The following is a 24,059-nucleotide window of genomic DNA, read 5'->3' on the forward strand; positions in this document are numbered from 1 at the left end:
CTAAAATCTCACACCCTGGGGGGTTCTCCCAGGTCCTCACGTAGCCTCTTGGGGCCGGGGGACGCGAGGGGAAGCCCAGGCGCTTCCTAAGTATTTTCGTAAACGTAACTCGGACTTCCCAAAAACAGGAGAGGACGGAAGAGGGAGGGAAGACTCGGGAAACACAAAGGTATATCGGAAGACCAAATTAGTTTGGAAATGGTCAAGAAATTCCAGTCACATTTCTCCCTAAATCCCTGCTAAGTTTCAAAATTGTATTTTCAAGTAAAAACAAGTTTAGAATTTACCTCTCGTTAATTCACGGCTGAATAATCTGCCCAGGGCAAAGCAAAACTTTAATGAAAGAAAAAAAAAAAAAAAAAAAGAGAGAAAGAAAGAAAGAAAAGGAAAAAAAAAAAAAGAAAAAAAAAAAGAAAGATGCTGAAATACTGTTAGTCATGCAAATAAAGGCTTCTTTCAGCACATTACAATATACTCCGGATTCGAGGGGAGGAGCTGCAGCCCGCTTAGGGCGAGTTTATGTTTTTGTTTTCATTTAAAGCTACAAAACAAATCCCGAAATGCCTTAACCGCTCTCTGGAGACACCCGGCCCTGCAGACAGGCGGCCAGGGGAAGCCTTTCAGCTCGGAGTGCACAAAAAAAGGACCGGGGGCGGGGGTAGGGGGGTGGGTGCGGGGGGAAACGCTGGAGCCCGCGGTGGCCGAAGGGACCCGGGGGGACGCGACCGTGCCCCTCGCCCCGCGCCGCCGCCGCTACCGCGGCCCGGTGTCCCCGCTGCCACCCGCAGCCTCCTCGCAAGGTCGCTCCGTCCCCCCAGAATCCCTCCGGGGCATCCCGCCGAGCCGGGGAAGGCGGGGGCCGGCGGGGGCGCAGGGGCCGCCTCGGGGCAGGGCGCGGGGCGAGGCGCCCACGGGGAGAGCGTGTTTTTCCGTGGCGGACAAAAACACCAACATCGCTGGATAGATAAGAAAATGGAATACTGTATTTCATTTAGAAAGTTTGTACATATAGATAAACACGCAGTTAAGGAAACAATAGTTTAAGCGTCCTACGTGGAGTTTAAGAAGAGACCCCCCAAAGCTGCTATGAAATACTCAAAATAGCTTTTGCATAAGATAACTACAGTTGCACCCTAAGCTTTTTTTTTTTTCTTTTTCCTTTTTTTTTTTTTTCTATCGCTGAGGTCCCTTTTGAAAACCTAGCACGTCAGATCTTGACAGCTAAGTTTGTGCAAGGAACACCGAGTCAAGGAAAATAAAAAGGAGAGAGAAAGGGTGGGAGGGAGATAGACAGAGAGGGGGGAGGAAGAAAGAAAGTGTAGAGCAAATATCATATACAAGCATTTCTACACATATATTACAAACTGGGAAAATGACCGCATCATTAAGATATACATAATTCATATAAAATTTTGAAATAAAAATAAAAATCTGTTACAGTCATAACTATTCTTTTTCCACATTTATAACCAGTACCCACACAGGCAGTGACAGAAGTGTAGAAAAAAAGGTGCTTACGAATAAAATGATTGTCTGCTGAACAAAAAAACAGAAAATTGCATCTTGGCTGGACCATCACTTGGACTTAAAAAAACCCAACAACAACAAAAAAAACCCCAAACAACAAAAAAAAAAACGACAGAGAGAAAGGGAGAGGGAGAGAGAAAGAGAGAGAAATAGGACCAACAAAAAGGCGATAAACATTTGTTATTTCCCTCTTCAAGGAGTTCCTTTTAATTTTTTTTTTTTATTTTTGATTTTTGTACAAATTCGATCGGAGTTTGCGTTTGTTTGTCTGGTTTCTGTTTGTTTTCCTTTACTATAGAGAATATTTTTTCCCAGATACAAATTTAATCATCATCATCATGCAAGTGGGTGAAATGCGTCCATGGAAAAGCGCAAAGGAGAAATCGTGCTTGTCCTAAAAAGAATACAATTGTCACTTTTGCTTTGTTTTTTTTTTTTTTTCTTTTTTTTATATATATAATAATTATTATTTCCCGCCCCCCCCACCCCCCCCGCTGCAGCACCAGCGTTTGTGACTGTTGAAGTTTTAGCTCCATCTCTTGGTGGTGGTGTTGGCTGACGGTGGTGGTGGATTCTCTGATCCCTGTCTGTTTGTTTGCTATTATGTTTGGGTCGGGTTTGGCCTTTTCTTTCCTCCTGGCTGTGTGCGTGCGTGCATGCGTGTGTGTGTCCTGATTCTAGGTTGCCTCGGTTTGTTTTGCTCGGGTCGGGGAGAGGGTGCTTGGCTGTTTGGATTTGGATATTTTTATGTTTGTTTGATTGTTTGTTTGTTTGTTTGTTTTCCGATATCATACATCACATTCCGAGTCGCTGGAGGTTACCGAGAGGATGGAGGTGCCCGTCTCGGCTCTTTCTGTCAAACTGGAGACGCTGGTGGTCGGGCTGGCCGCCGTGGACGGAGACTCGGCCGAGCTGTGTGTCGGGCAGCCGGGCTCTGCCAGCGACCTCATGCCGCTCTGTCCTATCGCCTGGTGCTGGAGCCTGCAGCGCGCCGGGAGACAAAACAACAGCACAGCCCCTCTGAGACACCGGCCGCCGCCGCCGCCGCCGCCGCCGCCGAGGGGACGGCGCCCGCCCCACCCCGGCCGCCCGGGGACAGCCCCGGCCCGGAGCGGAGCGGTGCGGACCCCCGGCCCGGCCCGGCGCGGCTCGGCCCGGCCGCCTTTCCGCGGAGCGCCGCGGAGCCCGGGAGCGGCAAGGCCGAGCCGTGCGCCCGGGCCGCGCTGCCCCCGCCGCCGGAGCGGCCGGGCCGGGGCTTCCCCGCGCCGCCGGGGCCGGACGCCCGGGGCGGGGCAGGGCCCCGCGCCGGGAAGCGGTTGGAAAGGGGACGGGGAGGCGGCGGGGTGGGGGGCGGCCGGGGTGGGGGGAGCGGTTCCCTGCCCCGTGGTTTGAAGAGCGGGAGCGGCGCCTTCCCGCTGCCCGGACAGGCGGTCATCGCCGCCGCACCGCGGGCCTAGGAGAGCACCGGCTCCGCGGGAGCTCCGCGGGAGCTCCTCGAACACTCGGCCGCCGCGGGAAGCTGCACGGACCCCTCTGTAGAGGGAAAGGGTCGTACGGGATCCTCGTTTCGTGCTCTGCCGAATGTCTGTCTGCATATTTTCCAGTGGACAGATAAATACTCTGGGCTTTGCGGCAGGGCTGGAGAGAAGTCCTGTCACGGGGACGCAGTGCTATCAATAAAATTAAAAAAAAAAAAAAAAGGGGGGGGGGCGATGGTGGAACACAGAGCTCCCCTCGGCTCGAAATTTAAGTCGCTTTTCCATCCGAAAGCCAAAATTGGCTTTAAAGTGTTGGTCTTTTCACCGTCAACACTTAAGGGTACGTTGCCGTTGAGCATTTTTTTTTAAGAGGCAATAAATGATTTTTAGGTTCCCTAGCATGCCGCGAATATTCCTCCGCGCCCGTTTATTCCGCTCGAAACCCAAAGAAAGCCCGACTGCCGGATAAGGGCTAAAAGTCCTGGGCTGAGCAGCCAGCCACAACCTCTAGCGCCTAGCACTGCCAGTGTGAATCAAAATACACTCTTCGCTCAACTGCTTCTCACCGGGGTATTTTCTGTTTAACTGCCCGGAAAGAACAGAAAAAATGTAGCCGGCTTATTCTACATTTCTCATTATTTTAAGTTGTCTAATTTCAGCGTCTTTGATTTTTTTCTCCCATTTACAATTCCTGGTGCATTCATCTGCTGTCAACAGCACTGAGTCAACAAAAGCATCCGTAGGCAACTTCTGTTTATTTACAGTCCTAAGCTGATCTGTTTTCCATTTAATAGAAATTAAATGGCGAGGCACTTTTAGGTTGCATTTCTCCTCCAGAATCTTGAATCAATAGCACCAGTGCCATAATTAGGAGGAATTTAAGAGACAGCATTTACAAGAACAAGTTTTGTTTACACGCTTACAGCGGTAGCCAAACTTAAATTAAAATAAAAACAGTGTGTCAAACTGGATTAAGGGCCCGTTTTCATTTGCAAAAAAACTTTTACGAAGGGTCATGAGAAAAAGAAAAAAAAAATGAAAGAAGGTTGCCTCGCTTTTACCATGCAAAGCAGAAATAATAATTAAAAAAAAAAAAAAAAAAAAAAAAGACACCGAGAGACAGGCAGATAAATTCAAGCGTAAATACACAGGGAACACAGGTCCAGGTCGCCATGTGGTGTAAACAGAGAAATGGGGATGGGGGAAAAAAGAGCTTTCCCTACCTCCTAGAGGCTTTTCTCCCTTCTGCCCGCGCCAAACGGCGCTGGGCTGCGCGTGTGCGTGTGCAGGTCCGGCCGCGCATGCAGAGGAGCACGAACAATCGGAGCGGAGCCGCCCGCCCTGCAGAGACCCGCTCGGGCTCCCACCGTCCGTCTTGGCCCTTCGGCGGGGCAGCCGCGCCGGAGCCCGGCCGGAGGCAGAGCCCGGCGGGCCGGGGGCGAAACCCGAGCCCGGGGCCCCGGGGCCGCTGCGGGGGGGAGGCAGGGAGAGCCGGGTGCTGCCCCCGCACGGAGCTGCCCACGCCCGCGGGTGAGCCCCGGCCCTGCCCGCACTCCGGGAGCCCGTGGGGAGCCCGGGCAGGGCTCGGGGCGCGCCAGGCAACTTTGAGCCGCGCCTGCCCCCGCCGCATCCCTGCGGCTGCCGGGAGGAGACCTACTCGCCCGGCGAGGCGACCGATTGCTCCCGGTGGCGGTGATGGAGAGGACGAGGAGGAGGAGGAGGGAAGGAGAAGCAGAGGCGCGCTGCCGGCCGGGCGGCCGCTGAGCCGAGCCGAGCCGAGCCGAGCCAAGCTAAGCCGCGGAGCGGAGCGCGGCCGCCCGCGGGGCCCCGCCGCCCGCCTGACCCCCCGCCCCGGAGCGGGGCCCCGCAGCCCCACTGACCTGTTTTTAGCCGCCGCTGCTCTGTCTCTTTGCCTTCGGTTTTTGAACCAGTTGCCTACTTGCGTGGGGGTGAGCCCCGTGGCCTGAGCCAGTTCCCTTTTCTTGCTGGGGTTGGGGTAAGGGTCCTGCAGGTACCACTCCCTCAGGAGGCTGCGAGTCCTCTCCTTGAAGCAGTGCGTCTTCTGCTCGCCATCCCAAATGGTCCTGGGCAGCGGAAACTTCTTCCTCACCCTGTATTTATCAACCGGCCCCAGCGGGCGACCCCTTAGCTTCTCGGCCTCCTGGTAGTGCGCTTCGAGCCACATGGCCTGCAACTTGCCGTGGGACTCCTTGGTGAATTTGTGGTTCTCCAGGATGTGGTAGAGGTCTCGGAAGTTGCCCGTGTGGAAGGCCACCACCGCCCGGGCGCGGAGGATGGACTCGTGCTTGTTGATGGCCTCGCATGCCCCCGGCGCCACCGGCAGCGACCAGAGGAACCTCCCGAGCCTCTCTATGTCTCCAGTCTCCTCCAGCGTCTCGCAGACGCTGGCCACTTGCTCCGGGGAGAAGTTGAGTGTGGGCAGCTGAAACATTGACAACTCTTCGTGGGGTGCCCGGGAGCTGCCGCCTCCACCGCCGCCGGCACCGGGGCTGCAGCCCGAGCCGCTGCCGCTGCCGCCGCCGCCGCTGGCGAGAAGGAGGGAGCGGTGGTGCGGGTCGGCGGCGAAGTTTGGCAGGAAGAAATGGGTGGGATAAAGCTCTAGCGGGGACCTGAACACCATGGGATGACCGGGGAGAGGGGGAGATAAATCAAGGAGAAAAGAAAGAAAGGGAAGAAGAAGGGAGGAAGGGGCACACGCACCGCGCACGCATCCACACCCGCACACGCACACACAGCCACATAGAGGCACAGGGGCACACACACGCACACGCACACGCGGACACACGCACTCACGCACACGCACACACACACACGCACTCACACACACCCGGCCCCGCGCCGCCGCCGAGTCAGGATTCAGTGATTCAACAGCAATCGCCCTAATGACAACAGCCTCATAATATCTCCCCTAAATCCACAGTGAGTGCAGCGCTGAAACATTTTGTTTCGCTTTTCTATTGGTCTTCTGAGTGTCGTTGTGGCGTTGCCATGGCAGCCCCTGCCAATCACTGTCAGCCCTGCCAATCATTACGGAGTACGTAAGGAAGGTTTTTACCACTTCGCCCAAATGCACGGGGGGGGAGGGAAGCGGGGCGGTTGGTGGAAAAGCCTGGTTGTTTTTTTTTTTTTTTTTTTCTTAATCTTTGCAACTCCTAATCTCAGCACTTCCCCTTCTCCCTGTCTCTCCCCCCTCCCTCTCCACACCCCTCCTAAATAAGGGATCAAATAATGCGAAAAGCAGTGTGCACATATTTGTTGAATGGGATGAGCAATTAGAGGGTGGAATATTATTGTGATCTTAACGAGCCTCGTTAAAGCTAAAGGAGATACGGGGGGAAAGTAAATGGGCCAGGCTGGGATACACGTTCGGATAAAGGGCTCCTAACTGAGACAATTTACACATGATTTGCACGTAGTTTCACTTCATTCTGCCTATCTGAGCACTAATAGTGCCGGGGAAGAAAAGAAAGATGAGATCATTAGACCCATCCTCACGCCGGTGACCCTCCCAGAAGCAGGCACATACAGTACAGGCTGGGTTTAGCCCTGCTTCCCCAAGGAGTCTCTCTCCTCTCCTCCCCTCTCCCGCTCTCTTCCTCCCGCGGAATGAGGGAACCGCTGCCCGCAGAGTTCCGCGGAGGCTCAGCCGAGAGCCGCAGGGCGCCCGGCTCGGACCCGCTGAGGCCGCCCCGGCTCCGCGCCCCGGCTCCGCGCCCGGCTCCGCGCCCGGCTCCGGCGGCGCCCCGCTCGCTGCCTCCCCCGTCCCACGCCCGCCTTCCCCCGCCCTCCCGCTCCTTCTCGCCTTCCCTTTCCCTCTCCTTTCTCTTCCCTCTCTCCACTTTGTTTTTCTTTCATTCCGGCTTTCCTCCACCCACCCGCCTCACCTCTCCTCGCCCCTTCCTTTCTCCGGAGCCCGGCGACCTTGCCAGGCTGGTCCTCACCCCCAAACCCGCCGGGGCTTTACACCGCACCTCTCCTTTTCCCCGCAATTTCTGCCGCCAACTCGCAGGGCTTCTGTGCGGGGATGAAGAAAGAGAGGCGAGCAAAAAGTGGGTTTGAACCCAGATTTATTTTCTTTCTTGCTTGCTTGCTTGCTTTTTTTTTTTTTTTTTTTTTTCTTTCCCTTTTCTTTCTTTTAATTGGAAGCAAGGGAAATCTCTGTGGTGGTTTGAGTCCACCCCTCAGTAAGACCTAGCTGGGTCGCCAAACCTTGCTACCATGCAACTATATTTATTATTAGGTATGTTGCTTTTAAGAAGATTTAATCAGCATCTTGAGCTGGTAACTCTTTTGTTTAGTTTCTGTAGCTATGGAAGTGTGATTTACAGAGATTTGTACGGGTCATGGACATCTTTCCAGACTTACTGTGTATATTTAGACAGGACTTTGCTTGGTGTTAAAAAGTGTATATTTTGAATAGGTTCACACACAGTAGCAAACAATACCGACATTGTAAAGGCATGTACAACGAGTATTGAAACGCAGCATCCAGACTTCAACTAATCTGCCCTCAATAAAGCTGAAATAATTATCCTAAGCCGCCTTTCTAGAAGAAAAATCATTGAGGAATTCAAAACTTTTTTAAAGATCTTTTCTGCATTCCGATGGAGATCGAGGGGTGAGGCTTGGAGCCCAAACTACTTTCAGACATCAATGGAGGAAAGGAGGGGGGGGAAGAGAGATATTACAATTAAAATGTGAAAACATAGCGTGACTTGCCCTATCCGAAGGATAATAATAATACTGCTATGGGTGGTAGAAGTTCTTTAGCTGGGCTCCAAACTGGTTGTGATCCTTTCACAGCGCACTCCTCGTGAAATAATTCCAAGTGGCAGATGAATAGGTCCAGTTGGAAGAGCTGCTGGACTGGAAGAAGCTCGCTGTATTACACATTCATCTGATTTCCACTAACTGTCATCGGTGAGCTACATGGCTTCGTAGCCCGAATGGAAATAACTCGCCCTCTTAATTTTTAGCGATCTGCTTAAACACTTCTGTTAACAGACTGGGGGAAAAAAGTTTCCCCCCTCCCTCCCTGGCTCCTATTTCCAGTTGTACAGCTAAGGAGGGAAAGAGACTTCTCAGCCCCTCTACAAATCGACTTGGAGGTATTAATTGGACAACAATATGTTTAGCCAAAGTTTTTAATACACACACACACACAAAATCTTTTTCTTTGTAATCCTTTCCTTTTATGTAAAGGATTACAGAGGGGAGGGGGGGGGGGGAAATTCCTGCGGGAGTTTCTTAATATTTGATTCCATTTTTCTTCAAGCTTCAAATTAAACTACCTTAAAATTTCCAGAATAAAATCCAAACCGGCCTTTCTTTTTTTTTTTTTAATCTCCCAGACGATCATACACTGGTCGTTTGCATATAGGTTACATCCCTCTATTAGGATTTCTGATGAACCTTTCGAAGTTCCAATATATTTTCTTTCTTTCTTTCTTTCTTTCTTTCTTTCTTTCTTTCTTTCTTTCTTTCTTTCTTTCTTTCTTTCTTTCTTTCTTTCTTTCTTTCTTTCTTTCTTTCTTTCTCTCTTTCTCTCTTTCTCTCTTTCTCTCTTTCTCTCTTTCTCTCTTTCTCTCTCCTTTCTCTCCTTCTTTCTCTCCTTCTTTCTCTCCTTCTCTCACTCTTTCTCTTTTGCACTCTATCCCCCTCTCTCTAACTTTCTCTCTTTGTGTCTTTCTCTCTCTTTCTTTCTTTTCTTTTTTTCTCCCAGACATATGAAGCATATAACAACCGCATTTCTGGTGAAAATCTTCCTTCCAAAATATCCTTCTGCAGGGCTTTGCAACGCCTGTGTGCTTAAAGCCGAGCAAACCCACCACCTTGGTGTGCCTACCGGCTAATACCAGGTCCTTCCGAAGCCCGCTCTCCCCTCCGCGCCCGCGGACGCCCAGCACAGCAGCTCTGCCAGCCAGAAGCTCTTTTGCAAGGACGGAGCCAGCGTCCTAAAACCTTTGCGCCTGCCCCTGCGGGTCGCCGGCGCGGGTCGCCGAGGCGCGGTGGTCTTAAGCCAGACCTCGGGGAGCGGGCCCGGTGCTTGCCCAGCCTGGCCGGGGATTCAGCGCTCCCCTAAGCCTGTTAGGGACACGCTCGCATGCCCTGAAATGTGCAAGCAGATAATTGTTGGCGCGCTAGCTTTGTGCGGGGAGGCCAGGGTGTAAATGGCTTTTAATGACTGCAGCTGCTGGCTGCGAGCTGTCAATGGGACCGGCTAAAGCCGAGCCCGGACCCGCCGGGTGCCGAGCCGCAGCCGGCCGGGAGCAGCCGCCGGCAGCGCGGAGCGGCGCGCGGGGCAGAGCGGAGCGGGGCGCGGAGCCGGGCGCGGCCGGCGGCAGCGGGAGCAGCAGCGGAGCGGGAGCGGCAGCACGGCGGCGGCGGACGGGGCTGGGCAGAGCCTGCCCGCTCGGCTGGGAAAATCCTTTCCGGATCCTGTAAGTTTGTTACGGGCGGGCGGAGGTCCCGCGGGGGAGCCCTCGTGGGTGAGCTGCTTCGGGCGGGGGGCCCAAGCCCTTCCCCACCCCCGCGCTGGGGCTCGGGGGTCCGCGGCGGCGGCAGGCGGGGTCCCCCCGTGGCCGCCGATGGCCATCTTTCTCCGGGCTGGGAACCCGCCGCCCGGTCCCAGCCAATCTTACTTGATCCCGCATGATTCATTGTTTTAGCTGCTGGAATGACATGTGGCTCTGCAGGGCAGGGGAGCAACACCCAACACCCCCACCCCCACCCCCCCAAAAAAAAAAAGAGAAAAAACCCAACAACCAAACCCTCCCCTAAATAAACCAGGACAAGCCCGTGCTCTCTTCTGGCGGGAGCCCCGCGAACTTGTTCGGGTGTGTGGGTGTGCGGGTGTGTGTGTTGGGGTGTGTGTGTGTGTGTGTTTGTGGGTGTGCGGGTGTGTGTGTGTGCGCGGGGGGGGGGGTGGTGGTGTATGTGTCGGGCTGCCAACCTGGAGGACTTTTCCGGGAGAGGAAGGGAAGCAGGGAGGGCAGCTCTTTTATTTCCCTGCTTGTTTTGATGGTCGCTCCCAGGAGGCTGCGATTTTCTGCTGCCTAGTTAGTGCCCCTTAATCCTGACTCGGGAGTGACTCAGCCGAGGCTTGCAAAGGCTGATTATTTTTTTATCGGGGGAGACAGGGGTTCAGCCGTGGCTGGGGCGTAGCGGTCGCGGTACCGGCGAGCGGAAAATGCAGCACCGCGGCCGCGGCGAGGGGGAAGGCGAGAGGGGAGAGAGGGAGAGCCCGGGGCAGGTAAAGGAGAACCCATCGCGTTGGTCTTGTTAGGCTTTTTATTATTATTATTGCTACGATTTAACTGAATTGTTGTCAATCTTCAGTGGCAAGCGCTGACCATTTTGCACGGATGCTGTCTTTAGAAACACATCTATCCTCCTCCTTCCTTCCCTCTTTCTCTCTCTTCCTCTCCCTCTCTTTTTAGTCACGATTTCCCGAGATAAATGAATGCGCATTTGGTGGGTGTGTAAGATGTGGCCCATCCGGTTCCCGTAACACAGCCCTGTTGATGCACTGTGTGCGGTACCGGTCGTGCTAAGAAACAAGTGGGCAAGTGGGTGTTTTTTTAACGGTTTGGATTAGTTTAAGAAGCCGAGGGGGGTATTTTATTACTGGTCCAAAAGAGTGCTCCAGCTTCCAAGTTAAACTTTTTGGGACACCCCCCTCCCTCCTTTATTTTACGTGAACACGGAGGCTGGAAGAGGAAAACGTGAGATACCAATTTTTTTTATTTTTTTATTTTTTTTTTTTTTTAAGGAGGGAGAAAAGGAGTGCAGCTCGCCTCCGCGGCGAGGTGCCGGTTTGGAAAGCATCAAACTTTCCCGAGGAGGCGACGGAGCCGGAGCCGCCGCCCGGCTGGACTGCTTTCCCCCACCCCCCCCGGCTCTGCCGGCAGCCCCCCCCCAGCCGAAAGTTACCTGCTCTGCAGCAGCAGCAGCAGCAGCAGCCGTGCAGTCGCTTGCTCCTGAATTAAACACAACTCTTAATGATGTAGCATTATCAACAAGGGACACTTGATTGACTGATCTAGGTATGATATATGTGCTGGGCGTCTAAATTAAATATTAAGTGAAATACTTAGCTCTAATTAGAAATCGTAACCTAGCAATGAAAACTTGAAGAAACAAATTGCGGGGGGAGGAGGGGACAGCTTTTAAACGCGGCAGCGAGAAAAGTAGCGGTGATGTGTACAGAGGCTGACATATTAGCAACAAGCAGCAACTTTGAAATGATTGACGTATCATTAAAGCCATCAGGCTGATTTTAATAATTCTTCTTCAAGGGGAAAAAAAAAAAAAAAAGAAAGAAAGAAAAGAAAGAAAGCGTGGAAGCTCGCAGACAAGTTATTTATTTATCAGCGCATTAAACCCGGGAGAAACATAATTAGACCGAGGGAAGGCGGGGGGAAATCTGTCGACGGATTTAACAAATAAACGTCCAAAAAGCAGCGACCATCCAGTTCGGGGCTTCTCTGGGAGATGGAGATGTCAGAGCTAGATGCCTTCTCCCCCGAGTGTGCCTTCCCAAGGTAAACAAGCACACAGTTGCCTCAACTTTCTCCTTTAGTACAAAGTTCCTGGTGCGACGGAAAATTTGAATATTTTATCAGTCTCTTGTAGTGACCCTCATTAGGTGGGCATCCTGCTAAGGCCCTGGCGTTACAAGAAAGCTGCCCAATCAGAGCATTTGCACGCCTTGTTAGCGATGGTTAATGAAGCTTCCCCATGCACTCAAAGAAAGGCCCCCTCGATGTAGATTTACCTTATGTCAACTCGTTACTTCTAATGAATCGCATCAAAATTCTTCCCTGAATGGGGCCGAGGCGCCCGGACCGGGATCCCCTCCCCGCCCGGCGGAGCCCACCCCTGCCACCGCCGGCACTTTAGCGGAGCGTCCGAGACCGAGGTGACCGGGCGCACTTTGGCGGCGGGGAGGGGAACAAGAGGCCGAGGGAGGGGACGAACCGTGCGGCCGGCTGCGGCGGGAGCACCGCAGTCCGAGGGGGGTGGGGGGCGCAGCCCGGCCCCGGCTCCCGGAGAGGGCAGCGATTGCGGAGGCTTCGCCGCTGGCAGGTAGACGTTTGCTCTTCGCCTCTAATTTCCATGCTCCCCCCCACCCCCCGCCCCAACCCCCCCACCTCCCCGTCCCTCCGGGCTAGCATTTTAAAATCAATTAGTATTTTCAATTCTTGAGGTGAATTATTCAAACAAATGTTTGGGAGACCCTGAGGGAGAATTTGGCCGTGACAAAAGGTTTGATTAGCTTTATTTCCCCCCAAAAGCAACAAAGGCGCAGGGCTGCGAGAACAATCCGCTACATCAGGGCATGTTCAATTAAATGAAAGTCATTAGCTTCGCCGTGAAAGCACTACCTTTAAAATCAGATGGGGCGGGCAAGAAGAGGGGGGTACTCTGATAATTGTGGCAGGAGGATTTAACACCCTCCCTCCCCCTGTACACACAAAGCCCTCCAAAAAGAAGGGAGAGGGAGAGAGGGAAAAAAAACCCAACCCAACACTTCACCCTTTGGAAATTTGTGCTCAGTCTAAACAATAGGAAGCCCATAATGCAGATTATAACACTCACTGACTCGAATCCATTATCTGCCCTCCACACTGTCTATATATTGATTTCCATATACTTTCTATTGCTCTCAATGACTGAGCAAAGCTCCAGTTAAGAGCCCGCGACACACAGGAGCGCTGCTTGAACTACATCTCACCATTACAAGCCGGAGCCGGTTGTAAACACGAAATGCTTCCACTTTCCCGGTGTAGCTGTGAACAAGCACACGACACCCCCACCCCCCCGCCGCCTCTCCCCCCCACTTTCCAAAGAAGCGGGCGGCCCAGCAGAGCCGGGGCGCTGCCCCGGGGCCCCCTCCCTCGGCGAGGATCCCGCGGATCTCCCCGCGGAGGCACGTCTGGGTGAGCACGCCCGTGTCCGCGGGAGAAATCCCGGGGCCGGTGCCCGGTGCGGCCTCGTCCCGGGAGCGCCGGAGCCGCCGGCGAGGAAGGGGGTGTCGGTGCCCCGCGCCCCTCGGGGTGCAGAGCCGGCAGAGGCAGAGCAGGGAAGCTGGGCTCCCCACCCGTGGCCCTCCGCCTGCAGCCCCTCTCCCCAGCCCTGAGCTCCTAACGAGGGGTGACGGCTGTTTCTGTAAGTCTGAGAGCCAGCAGGGCAGAACTTTGTCCAGGCAGGATCCTCCGGACGGTGAGTTTGATATTTGGATTAAGAACAGTTCCGCACGGGCTCTTGTAGGGTGTGTGTGAGAGAGAGAGAGAGAGAGAGGAGGGGAGGGAGGGTGGGAGCGAGATCAGCCGAAAATGGCCATCAAAGAGAGAGAAGGAACCTCCTAGAGCACGACCCGATTTTTTGGGGGAAGCGCTCCTAAAGGGAGGTGCGGTGGGAGCAGCCCCGGGGCCGAGCCCCAGGAGCGCAGCGGGGCCGCCTCTGCCCCTCCGCAACCTCCCTCTGAGGGCACCGCTGCGGGCAGGGGGCAAGGAGGCAGCGAGAGGGTTAAAGTGCCTGGGGAGAAGCAGAAATTTGGAAGCGAGTGTGTGTGATGGGGGGAGGAGGAGAGAAGCGGTAACTCTGCTGCTAGAAGGACCCCAAATAATCCAGAGTCGGAACCTGCAGAGATCGGGGAGATCCGGGACAGCGACTTAAATGGTCACATCTCCCCACCCCCACTCCCCTTCCTTTACTTTAATGAAGATTGTTAATTTGTTTCGAGGCAGTGCGCGGGGCTGATAAGTCCTCCCCAGCTAATATGTTAAAGTTTAAATACCAGCAGGTGCAAATTCGCTCTACTTAAGGCTAGAAAAATAATGCCGAAATTCAAGAGCACAAGAAGTTGGCCTTTGTATTGTGATTTATAAAAGGGAAATTGCGCTATACATAGCCAACTATTTACCACCCCCCCCACCCCCCAGCCCCCAAAGCCCTGAAAGTGCTAAATTCTTCTTAATGATGCCGAAGGTGAAGTTGTTTCATATTGGACAAAATGGGCATTATTCTTTGTCATGTAAATCACCCTTCACTTGACCTCAGGTTAGAGGATAATGTTCATTCTTGGTTCACACTGAAACTTATTTAAATCCGAGAGCTGAAGAATCATTTCAGAAAATCCGCGTAATAAAGTGAAGAGGACTTAGGGATCTTCATTCAAAAAACATGGGTTAGGAACGTGTACTTTGAAAAAATTGGTATGTGCTGTGAAACTCCAGGATTAGGAGGTTTTTATTTAATAAAGTTACGCTCCCTGGATTTCGTGAGAAATGTGTATATAATTTCTCATAACAAGATTAAAAGAAAGGAAAAGATATGAATCAAAGGAGCTATAGATACACAAAAGACCTCCAAGTAACAATTACCGTAATACATATTTTAAAATAGGGAAAGAAATGAAAAGGTATTTAACAATTGGGTAAAACAGAAATGAAGGTTTGATAAAGAAGATGCAGCTTGCGGTGCTATTTCATTCGATAAATATACTTTTGGCGTGGAGTGACAGGATATGTTATTTTGACACAAAATGAAAGCGTTACTGCAGATATAGAGACATAGATATACACGGAGACAGCTGTATACACTCATTTATAAATTAGTGGGTGCACGTGGAAGGAAATCTGAGCGTCTCTACTTCCCAAAGCGAAGCTGAAAAAGATCCCGTAGGTGAGGCGCCGGGCTGAGGTAGGTTTCATACGGAAGTGCTAGAGATTATTGGAAATCAAATAAAAATTCGCCACGCACTGCCCCGTGAGAGGATTTGGTGGTGAGGAGGGAGAGATTGCCAGGGCTTTTGTCGCTAATGTTTCAATGCTAGGCGCTAACTTTAAGAAAAGTGTCAGCGGAATAACAAATTGAGGGCATGAAAGGCCACGCAGAGAAAGCGAGCGAGGATGCTCTTGACTTCTTAGCTGTTGCTTAGAAAGGATCTCGAGCTTAATATGGGGACTCAATCAGCGGAGAGCACAAAGCTGGGGAGAGGGGGAGAGGGCAGTTGGGCTCAGCACGCGCGCCTCGGGCAAGTCGCTTGAGGGAGCCCTGGAGGGGAGCGGCGGGCGCGGACCCGTCCCGCTCCCGCACCCCCTGCCTCGCTCCCGCACCCCCCGACCCGCGCCCCTACCCCCCGCTCCCGCACCCCCTGCCCCGCTCCCGCCTCGGCCCGGCCCGGCCCGGCCCGGCGCTGCCGCCGGGCTCGGGGGGGGGCCCCGCACAGCGGGCTGTGTTCGACGCGGGCCCCTCCTGCGCCTCTGCGGGAGCGCGGGGAGAAGCCGCCCGGGGTCCGGGGCGGCGCGGGAGCCCCGCAGGGCTGCCCCGGCACCCCGCGGCCAGGCGGCCGCCGGGACGGAGCGCTGTTCGCCCCTTCGCTGCAGCGCCGGCGGTAGGTTTTGTGAAAAGACCCCGCTGTCGAAGTCCGTCTGTCCCCGAGGAACAGCCCGGTTTAGAGCCCGTCTGGAAAGATTTTTAACAGCTTAGCGAATATCACAGATAAGGGAAATCGGGAAGATGCTCCCAGGACATCAGACCTTAATGGGCTCCTTCAGCGGCGGAGGGAGCTCCTTTCTGTTCCCTGCGCGTATTATACTGCAGACAGGATTCGATATATACTCTATTTAATCTTGCTCTGTGACAGAGCTGTTTAAGTGTATACCATGCCTACATTCTTTGTATCAAGACCAAAAGGATGCATTGTTGAAAGAAAACTATTCAAAATCTTTCATCTGATAGAAACGATCCAGCAACTGTGAGGCAGCTACAGCACAATGCTTCTGTCTGCATAATAGGTATCTCATAAAAATACAGCGTGTCATTGCAACAAAAAGTTAAAAGTCTTAAATGTATCCATCTTATATATTGCATGAAGTCAATAATATTCTAACCTTGCCTGCACCCCGCCATTAAATGGTACACGGCACTTTAAAATCGAGGGCATTGTGATTGAAATCCCAGTCTCTAGCAGAGAAAAGAGAGGAGCAAGGTAAGTTAAGCGGGGACCATTACGGATGTAATGACCTCAGGGTAAATATTCATTAGGAAGAGGAGATTCCTCTTCTAATACCCGGTCTATTTTCTTTGGAATGCAATATCACGGAGCCTAATGTAGTAGCAAGACTCAAGATTTAAAAGGAGATTATTGCCAAGTGTGTTAGGTCGAGTTTGGGGGATTTTTTTCCAGACACTTTCCTCAAGTGGGACGCAAATGCCAAGAATAGCTGCTTTTTTTTTTTTTTTTTTTCTTTTTTCTTTTTTTTTTTTTTTTTAAATCACCTTTCTCATTTTATTCGGGCAGCTGAAAAAGCTTGTTCCTTGCTTAGCCCCCGGTAGGAGAAAGCAGAGAACATTTAAGCAGCGCAGTTAGCAGCCCTGCCTCTCTCTCTTCCCTTGGTAGGTGCACTTAGCTGGCGGAAAGGGAGCCTGAACACAGCCCCGGAGACAGAGTTTGCCTCCTGAACGACACTTCTCTTTCTGAAGAACAGCAGCTCAGACCTCCAAACCGACTGAGACTGGCGCTTTAAAGTAGCTGCGAACAGCGCTCCCGTGTCTTAACAGGGTCACATAGGAGATTTGAGCCTTTTAGTTTCCAGACATGAGGAATTACTCCCTCGGAGCCCCAGTTTGGTGTGGGGGTTTGGGGGCTTTGTTTTTGGTTTGGTTTGGTTTTTTCCCTTTTTTTTTTTTTTTTTTTTTTTTTCCCCTCCCTAATAAGATGGAAAGCGAAGCCGGATACCATTCCCTTATACACACAGAAAGATAAATGGGGGCGAAAAGCTGAGCCGGGGCACATCTGGCCGTGGGAGCCCGCCCCGTGCTCCCGGCCTCTCTGTTGTCCCCGGCGGGATGGCGGCCGGGGCGGGCGCGGCGCTGCCGGTGGCTGCGGGGGCTCCGGGGTCTGCGGGCGCTGCCGCCGGCCCGGCCCGCGGCCTCGTCTTGTGCGGCAGCCAACGGGCGCGTCGCCTGGTGTGACCTTCAGGGAGCACATTTCAACTGCTAAACATCGAGAAAAGTGCTTCTCCCGCTCGCAGGCGCCATATTAACGCCGGGAGCTGGGGCTGGGGCGGGGGGAGGGCGGTTTCGCGGTTGGTCTAGTTTTACGCAGTTGTTAGTTCAGGCTGGACGAGCTCTCGACGGCTCCATAAAAAACAAAAAGTACTTTGAGATTGTCGTGTTCCCCCTCTCCCCTGCCCCCCGTTTTCACTGCCCCCGAGGGGATGCGCTTTGTAATACTGATCCCCGCTCCGGGACCCGACGGAGCATCCTCGGGGGTGGGCGGGGGGCGATCCCTGGGAGCTCGGGATGCCTCCGGGTGTCGGTCCAGGGCCCCGACACTCGCCTTGCCTGAGGCTTCCTCCAATCTTGCTGCTTGCCGGGGCGGGGGTGGGGAGACTCCCCAGAACCCCTTCCCTCCGCGCTGTGCTGGGAAGGCTGCGAACAGCAAAATAAGAACATAGCCCCCCATCTCCCCCCGAGCAAAATAATTTCCCAAGCTGTGTGTCTGCACTTTGCTGACTCTCGGCTCTCCAAACTAGCACTGAGACTTGCTGCTTAGTCAACGGCGTTGTTTTGTCTTTTCCCTTTTTTTTTTTTTTTTTTTTTTAATGTGAAAAAAACCCCAAACTTTTGCAGATGGGCAAAAGTGGACGAAGCTACTCCGCGATCGTGGCAGGGACACAGAGAAGTCGGACAGAGCCGGTCCGCCCCGCAGCCGCAGGGCCGGTGCCGTTCTAAAGGTTCAAGTCCCGTTCAGGATTTCGGAACAAAGGCAGACCAGCCCAGCTCCGCCACGCACAAACCTCCATTGTAATCCTGGGCTTTTCCTCCTTTTTTTTTTTTTTTCCCCTCCATTTGCCCTGTTTTCCAGCCTGCGGTTCCTGAAGGTCAGACGGAGAGGTCATGGCTCTGCATCCCCTATAAATAGATTTTGATATTTAGACAGCTATTGCTACTCAATATTAACTTACAGGATAATGGCGAGAGATACCGTATGCGCTGAACCTGTTATTCACGAGTGAGCAGCATCTGTCGAATACAATTCTCGTCTTTTCGCCCTGTTTGGCTATAGCACAAATCAATAGGGCGAAGGAGGTCTTAAGGCTGGGGTGGGGACGGTGAGCGGGACGCCGTTGCAAGTACAGTGTTGAAACTACACAAGGACTTCAGAGACCTGAAGTATAGAGCCAGATGGGCACAGACCGGCTCTGAGCGAGTGGAGGACCCGTTCAAGAGCGGCTGGAGGAAAGCTTCCAGCACAGGGTTTATTCTAGGGCTTCTGACACTTCACTTTAAAACACGGTGAATGCTGCTGAGGTGGAAGGGTCTCCCCTCCGCACGATCACAGCCCCATTTCCCTTATTTCTGACTTTAAAAATAGTGGACTCCAGGTAGATCCAAAACTCTTGTTGTTTATAGAGCATTTAAGGGAAGGCAAGGTCTTCAGATGTGGGTAATACTTTGAGGGAGCATTAGGAATTCATGTTTCCATTTCACAGAGCATCTTCTTTTCCGTCTGACCCCAAATACTCCTCTACCTTCCGCTACCTGCGAGGCAGAAAGGCTTCCACATTCGCCAGCCGTCCTGGGTGCCGGCACTTTTCTTGGCGGTGCGACTGAAATGAAATCCACGTCTGGGACTCCGGTTGAGGCTTTAGAGCAAACACACCGGCACGCCGGGTACCCGCCGGGGTGCGCCGAGAGGAGCTGGGGGGACCCTCACCCCGTGTGCGACCTCCGCGGGTGTCCCCGGGACGGGGGGGGCGCACGACCCCGCGGGACGGGGAGAGGAGCGGGGCCAGGCTGAAAGTGCCACTTCTCCCTCGTTTTGCTGGCTCACGCGTGGGTCCTGCGCCTTCTGCAAAGCAGAAGCCCCGTGTCACTGGCAAGACCGTAGATGTATAAACTAGTCGTAATCGAGAGCTTTTCTAACAGGACGGGAAAACACGCACGCGTTTCCATCCACTTACCTGGGCACGGGGAGGGGGGGGGGTGTCGGGTCGTGGAGGGGGCCAATTACTGCGTGTGAATTTCGTGGTTAAAAGATGTAGCCTGGGGACTGGGAGGGAGGAGAGGGGCGCTGAATGATTTGATTTCATCAATAAAGTGTCTGAAAGAGTTGTCGAGATTTGATTCTCCCCTCCGCTCGTTGAACTCGCTCCTTAACGTTCACGTGTAACATCTGGTAGTTGTGCGTGTGTGTTTCGGGGGTGTGTGTTGCTTCTTATTTTAAGAAAAGGGATTATTGCCAAGGCAGAGACACAAAAGAGGCAGTTGTAAGACTCTGGGACTCCCTAAAGCCTTGCGGTTTTACAACCAGCCCGAGCAGCAGCGAAACAAACTTTCTGGCAGAAGTATCCTGGCGCTCGGGAGGGACGAGCGCGTCTGGCCGCGCGGCCGGGGACCCGCGGGTTTTGCTGCGGAGCGGAGCGGAGCGGCGGGAGCTGCCCCCGGCGCCCCGCTGGCCCCGGCTGGGTGGGCCCCGCCATCCCCCGGTGGGCGGCCGGGGGCACACTGGGTGGAGGGCTGGAGGGGCATGGGTGGGTGCGGGGGGAACAGGAGTCCAGCAGCCCCGGCCGGGCCGCTGTGCTCCTGCGGGGCGGCCCTTTGCCCGTGGAGAGGGGCGGGAGCGCTTGTGCGAAGAGCCCGACCGAGGGGACGGCCGCCGCTTTTCCGGGTGGTTTCCTGGCTCGCCAAGGGAGGGAGGGTGCCGCCCCTCCTCTTCCCCCCCCCCCCCCCGGCCTCCTGCGCCCGGCGCTTCACCCCGGAGGGCGCGGGGCGGTGCCCGGCGCTGCACAGCCCAGGCACTGCGCAGGGGCGGTGCGCGGGGCCCGGCGCAGCGCCCCCCCCGGGGAGGCAGTCCGAGGGCTGCAGGGTGAAAATGTGCGCTCCCCCCATCGCTTTGACCTGATGTGCTGCTTAGGGCGAGCTGTTACGGAAGTTGTCCTCGTAAGTGAAATCGGAGGGTTTGCGAGGTTGCAGTCCCCATACATTTTTAACCAGAGTGATTACTAAATTAATAGCAGGCCCTAAGACAGATGTCAAAACGTCTTGAAAATGTTTATCTGTGAATAATTGAGAAGGTGGTAAGACGCATTATCTGATTGTGTAATGAAATATGTATGAGGAACAGCTGTTTGCAGCGGTCACCTCCCGTTGTTTCATCAGCCTGGAGCCTCCTCTCCAAAGCAGCGCTTGCCCGACGTTGGCCGTTCGGCGCCGGCCGCTTCCACCGGCGCCGGAGCCGAGCCGGGCCCGCAGGAGCCGCGGCGGGGCGGGGGCGCGGGGCTATCCCCAGGCCGGGCCACGGTGGGCGCTCCCGTGGCGGTCCTCGGGGGCGCTTTGCTGCGACGGCGGGCGGGATGGGCGCGGGTGGGCTCCGGCGAGGTCTTGCCGGACACGCGCAAGCCGAAGAGGATGCCGCGGGAGGAAGGAAGGGTCCTAGATGCTCACCTCGGCAGCGCAGCAAATAGCCGTTTATTAAGATTTCATGCCGAGCAGCGACAGCCTCCTCGGCTGCTCAGTGTTGACATAAACTTCCAGACGTCGAGCATATGCTGTTGCACAGCGTTGTTTATGTGTGGTACCAGATGTTGCTTTGCATCCTATTGTCTGGAGACAATGTTTAGTTCAGGTTAAAATATCTTTACTTAAACTGCTCAGTTGGCCATTGTGTGAGCATTAGTGAAGTGTCATGGAGAGGTAATGGGAAGTCCGGGGAGGTTAGCTCTCCGAGCGTGGCCAGGAGGTCCCTGGTTCATGGTGGGGTTACAGCCACCACTGTCATCTTTTGTTTTCCCTCCTCAGAGAACCCTTGTCCTTCCTCTAAAAGGATGTGCCCCGCTCTCTTTCCCTCGGAGCTTTCTCCACCGGTTTCATGAAACGTCCCGATGTTTGTTTTTCTAGTTGCCCATAATCTCGCTAAAGAGGAAAGGAAAGCGCAATTCTGCGTCACCGCCACCCCGCGACGGGCCGGTCCAGGCGGAGCGGGGCGGCCCCACGCCCCCCCCCCGGGGGGATGCTGGCGCCGGGGGGAAATCGGTAGACCGCAGAGTTCACGCTCCGACCGGGGCAGCGGCTCCCCCTCGGCCTCCCCCGGGCCGGGCGGGCCGCGCCGCGGCAGGACGAGTCGGTAGGGGCAGCCCTCGCCCGCCGCCCGGGGGAAGCCGCTCGCCTGGAGCCTTTTCTTCCCCTTAACCCCGCAGCCCGGGCCAGCCGCGGCAGCTGACCTGTGGCGAGACTTTTGCTCCGGGAGAGAGAGAGGGGGAAAAAAGCTATAGACTTTAATCGGATTTCTCCCCAAACACTTCTGGTGTGTTGCTGTTACGCATCTATATGGAGATCATTATTTATAAATGAGCGCGCACGATCAGTCGCCAAGACTTTAAGAGCCCGGATTTGTGTCACTAAGTTGAGGGCGGGGTGGAGTGATTTAGCGGGGGGGGGGGGGGAGCTGCTGGCCGGGGGGGGGGGGGGGGGCGGAGGGGGGCGGGGGGGGCGGATGGGGGGGGGGTTGTGCAGCCGCCTGGGCGAACGGAGGGTCACCTGCAGCTCCGCTTTCCCCTCAGCCACCGGGTCCCTGCGGGGGAGACCCCCCCACGCCCCCACCGCCGCCGTGGGGTCGGGAGAGGCCTCGGCCTCCGCCGCCGTGCCCGGGGCTGCGCGGCGGGACCAGGCCGGTCTCCGCCGCCCCGACGGGGCGCGCCCCGAGGGCGGGCGGCGGGGGGGCGGCCGTGGCCGCGCTGCGGAGGGTCCCGCCGCCGCGCGCAGCGCTCCGTCTCCCTGCGGCCCCGCTTCGCACAAAGGAGGCGTGTGTTCCGGCAAAGTAGGTGCCCCGCGAAGAGTGGAGACGATGTGAGAACATTCCCAGCAGTCGTGGGTTTGTAGGTCGAGATAAACCCTACCCCCTCGGCTCCCCGACATTTGTAAAAGCCACTTCAGGATACGGTTAACATCTCTCTAAATGCCCGAATTAAACAAAAAGCCACATTGTGTATTTCGGCGTTGAAAGCAGAGGTTTTGCAACGCGATGCTCTGTATAATGTAGATGTATTTGTGTTATTTCTAGCATTTTTGCTTGTGCATAATCCCTTATGCCTTTTATTATAATCCTACACATTACAGTTAATCTGTAATGATACTGCTTCAGAGGGACCTGTTGCACACAGCGATGGTAATTTGTAACCTTGGTAACAGTTTTAAATAAAGATTATAACAATGATGTCAACTGTTTTTATTCACCATACCGTAAATGGGGTCTCAATATTATTATGCCTGTAGAGGACAGAGTTTAAGAAACAGTTATGAGGCTCCACTTACTACAGTGCGAGCTATCACTTTGCACCTCATCCTTAGTAAACATGATCATGGTTCTAAATAGTATAAAGATTTTCCAACTGCTGAGGACTCTGTAAACTTTAATTTTCTGAATGAGGGGGATATTATTATGAATTAGGGTTATCAGGATCCAAGTACCCTTACCAAGAACATTTTAGTCTTCCAGAGAAATACCTCAGAGTAAGTACTACTTAGAAACCCTAATGAATAATGCTAACACTGACTCTACCATTAGCCTTGTGCACAAGCTCTCCCCTCTATTAAAGCTTACAGAAAAAGCTCACAAGCTGAAAGCAGAATTAAATGTAATTGCTTTTATTTACCTATTGCTTTTATATCATTAAAATATTTTTAGTTACCTTTATTAAACAGCATCCACTTCGATTATTACCTGCCATATCTATTAATCCATTTTCATGGATTAACTACACCACCATTAGATATTATGTATATATACACACAGATATATTACATACATTGTCTTTGCCAAGATACGTTTTAGTTCTCATCAACAAAAATATTCTTGTGGAAGATTCTACGAAGCATGTTTTTCATGCACACTTATTAATAATCACAGCGGTCAAGGATTAGATATGCACAGATTGCAAATGGGAAGAAAATATTAGATGCAAAATGAAATATACAGTAGAATTGAAGCATAACTCTTTTTCCTCCTTAAAATAAAAAATTTACAGAGTGAAAAACTGAGCTATTAAGCTTACTTAAAAGATGGCTTTGTTGGTTTAATTATACTGTAGTTATTTTATAAATATGTTTCAAAGGAAGCTTGCCATATTGAATGTCAATGAAGGCTGTAAAGAAAAGACTTACAAAAGCTAATGCATACCAAATACCAAATTTTAGTCATTAGCATTCCTATTTATTACAAACTAAAGGAACCTATTAACAGACAAGAATTTCTATTTAGCTAGTGTTACGATGTTTAGCCATTAAAATAAAAACGGACAAAAAAAATGACCCCCGCCCCACTTAGAACTATATTTTCTTTTTACTGAGAAAGACAGATGTATCGAAACCCCCTGATAACAGAAACTATAATTCTTCGTTATTACTGGCTGTACCAAATCCTGTACCGCTTTATTCGGGCAAAATTTCTACTTTTTCCAAAGGACAAGATCCATCTGATTAAGAGCTTTAGGTATTTGGCACCTACCTTAACAGCTGCATTTGAGGGACTTTCAGTGATCGGGAAGCGTAGATTGGCTTCGAGCTGGAGCAGGCCTACAGGGTCAAGCCTGGAGGCTGTCGGGCCTGAGCCAACGTCAGTAGGCACTTCTCTGTTGCATTCAGTAGTTTAGATCAAGTCTGGGGTGTGGATAGCAGCTTTCGTGCTTAAGATGGAGGAAGGAAGGACTAAACCATTCATTAGGTTAGGCAGGCTGCTAACCAGAAGTTTCTTTTCAGCGCTTGTCTCAAAATCAGCATATTTATTCATGTGATGCCTATTTGCTCAAGATTTCCTTTAAAACTTCTTGGCCAAGCATTTCTACTTTTCAAATACCCTTTAAGAAACTGTATTTTTGTCTGTTTTGAAGACAAATGTGTGCATATGTAATACATTTCAGAGTTTCTAAAGGATGTTGAGCATATTACGTAACACATAGTACGTTTCACATATAAAAGGTAAACAAGCTTTCTTGTGTTTTTCACTAACTGCACACTCTTATG

General features: G+C 53.0%; 1 protein-coding gene and 1 long non-coding RNA gene across 7 annotated transcripts in view; one reads left to right on the forward strand and one right to left on the reverse strand.

The window, feature by feature from the left end:
- Positions 1 to 959: 959 nt before the first annotated feature.
- Positions 960 to 5,959, reverse strand: SIX3 (SIX homeobox 3). Of its 2 annotated transcripts, none has more exons than XM_074897084.1 (3): positions 4,886 to 5,959; positions 2,349 to 2,508; positions 960 to 1,921 (listed from the first exon to the last, which is right to left on the reverse strand). In XM_074897084.1, the coding sequence occupies exons 1-3, from the start codon at positions 5,644 to 5,646 to the stop codon at positions 1,820 to 1,822; spliced, it is 1,023 nt and encodes a 340-aa protein (XP_074753185.1). In that variant the 5' UTR covers positions 5,647 to 5,959; the 3' UTR covers positions 960 to 1,819. The 2 variants fall into 2 exon arrangements, with proteins under 2 accessions (XP_074753185.1, XP_074753186.1); XM_074897085.1 differs by lacking the exon at positions 960 to 1,921 and having other exon boundaries at positions 1,985 to 2,508; positions 4,886 to 5,465; positions 5,535 to 5,959.
- A 2,950-nt stretch (positions 5,960 to 8,909) lies between these two features.
- The window catches only part of LOC141969800 (uncharacterized), a 35,320-nt gene continuing 20,170 nt past the window's right edge, over positions 8,910 to 24,059 (forward strand). For 4 of the 5 annotated variants that reach the window (XR_012635093.1, XR_012635096.1, XR_012635091.1 and 1 more), the window contains exon 1: positions 8,910 to 9,466. This is a non-coding gene — a long non-coding RNA (uncharacterized LOC141969800). Of the gene's footprint in view, positions 9,467 to 11,393; positions 11,947 to 24,059 lie in introns of those variants that run through there. The other variant, XR_012635097.1, reaches the window with a different exon arrangement.

This window comes from Athene noctua, chromosome 1 (assembly GCF_965140245.1).
Source record: "Athene noctua chromosome 1, bAthNoc1.hap1.1, whole genome shotgun sequence".
NCBI classification, from domain to species: Eukaryota; Metazoa; Chordata; class Aves; order Strigiformes; family Strigidae; genus Athene; species Athene noctua.

Coding starts and splice junctions, on each gene's coding strand:
- SIX3 (XM_074897084.1), bottom strand. CDS start 5,646: ATGGTGTTCAGGTCCCCGCTAGAGCTTTATCCCACCCATTTCTTCCTG. Junction 2,509..4,885: donor GCAGCGGCGGCTAAAAACAG/GTCAGTGGGGCT, acceptor GGCGCGCTGCAG/GCTCCAGCACCAGGCGATAG. Junction 1,922..2,348: donor CGGGCACCTCCATCCTCTCG/GTAACCTCCAGC, acceptor TATTCTTTTTAG/GACAAGCACGATTTCTCCTT.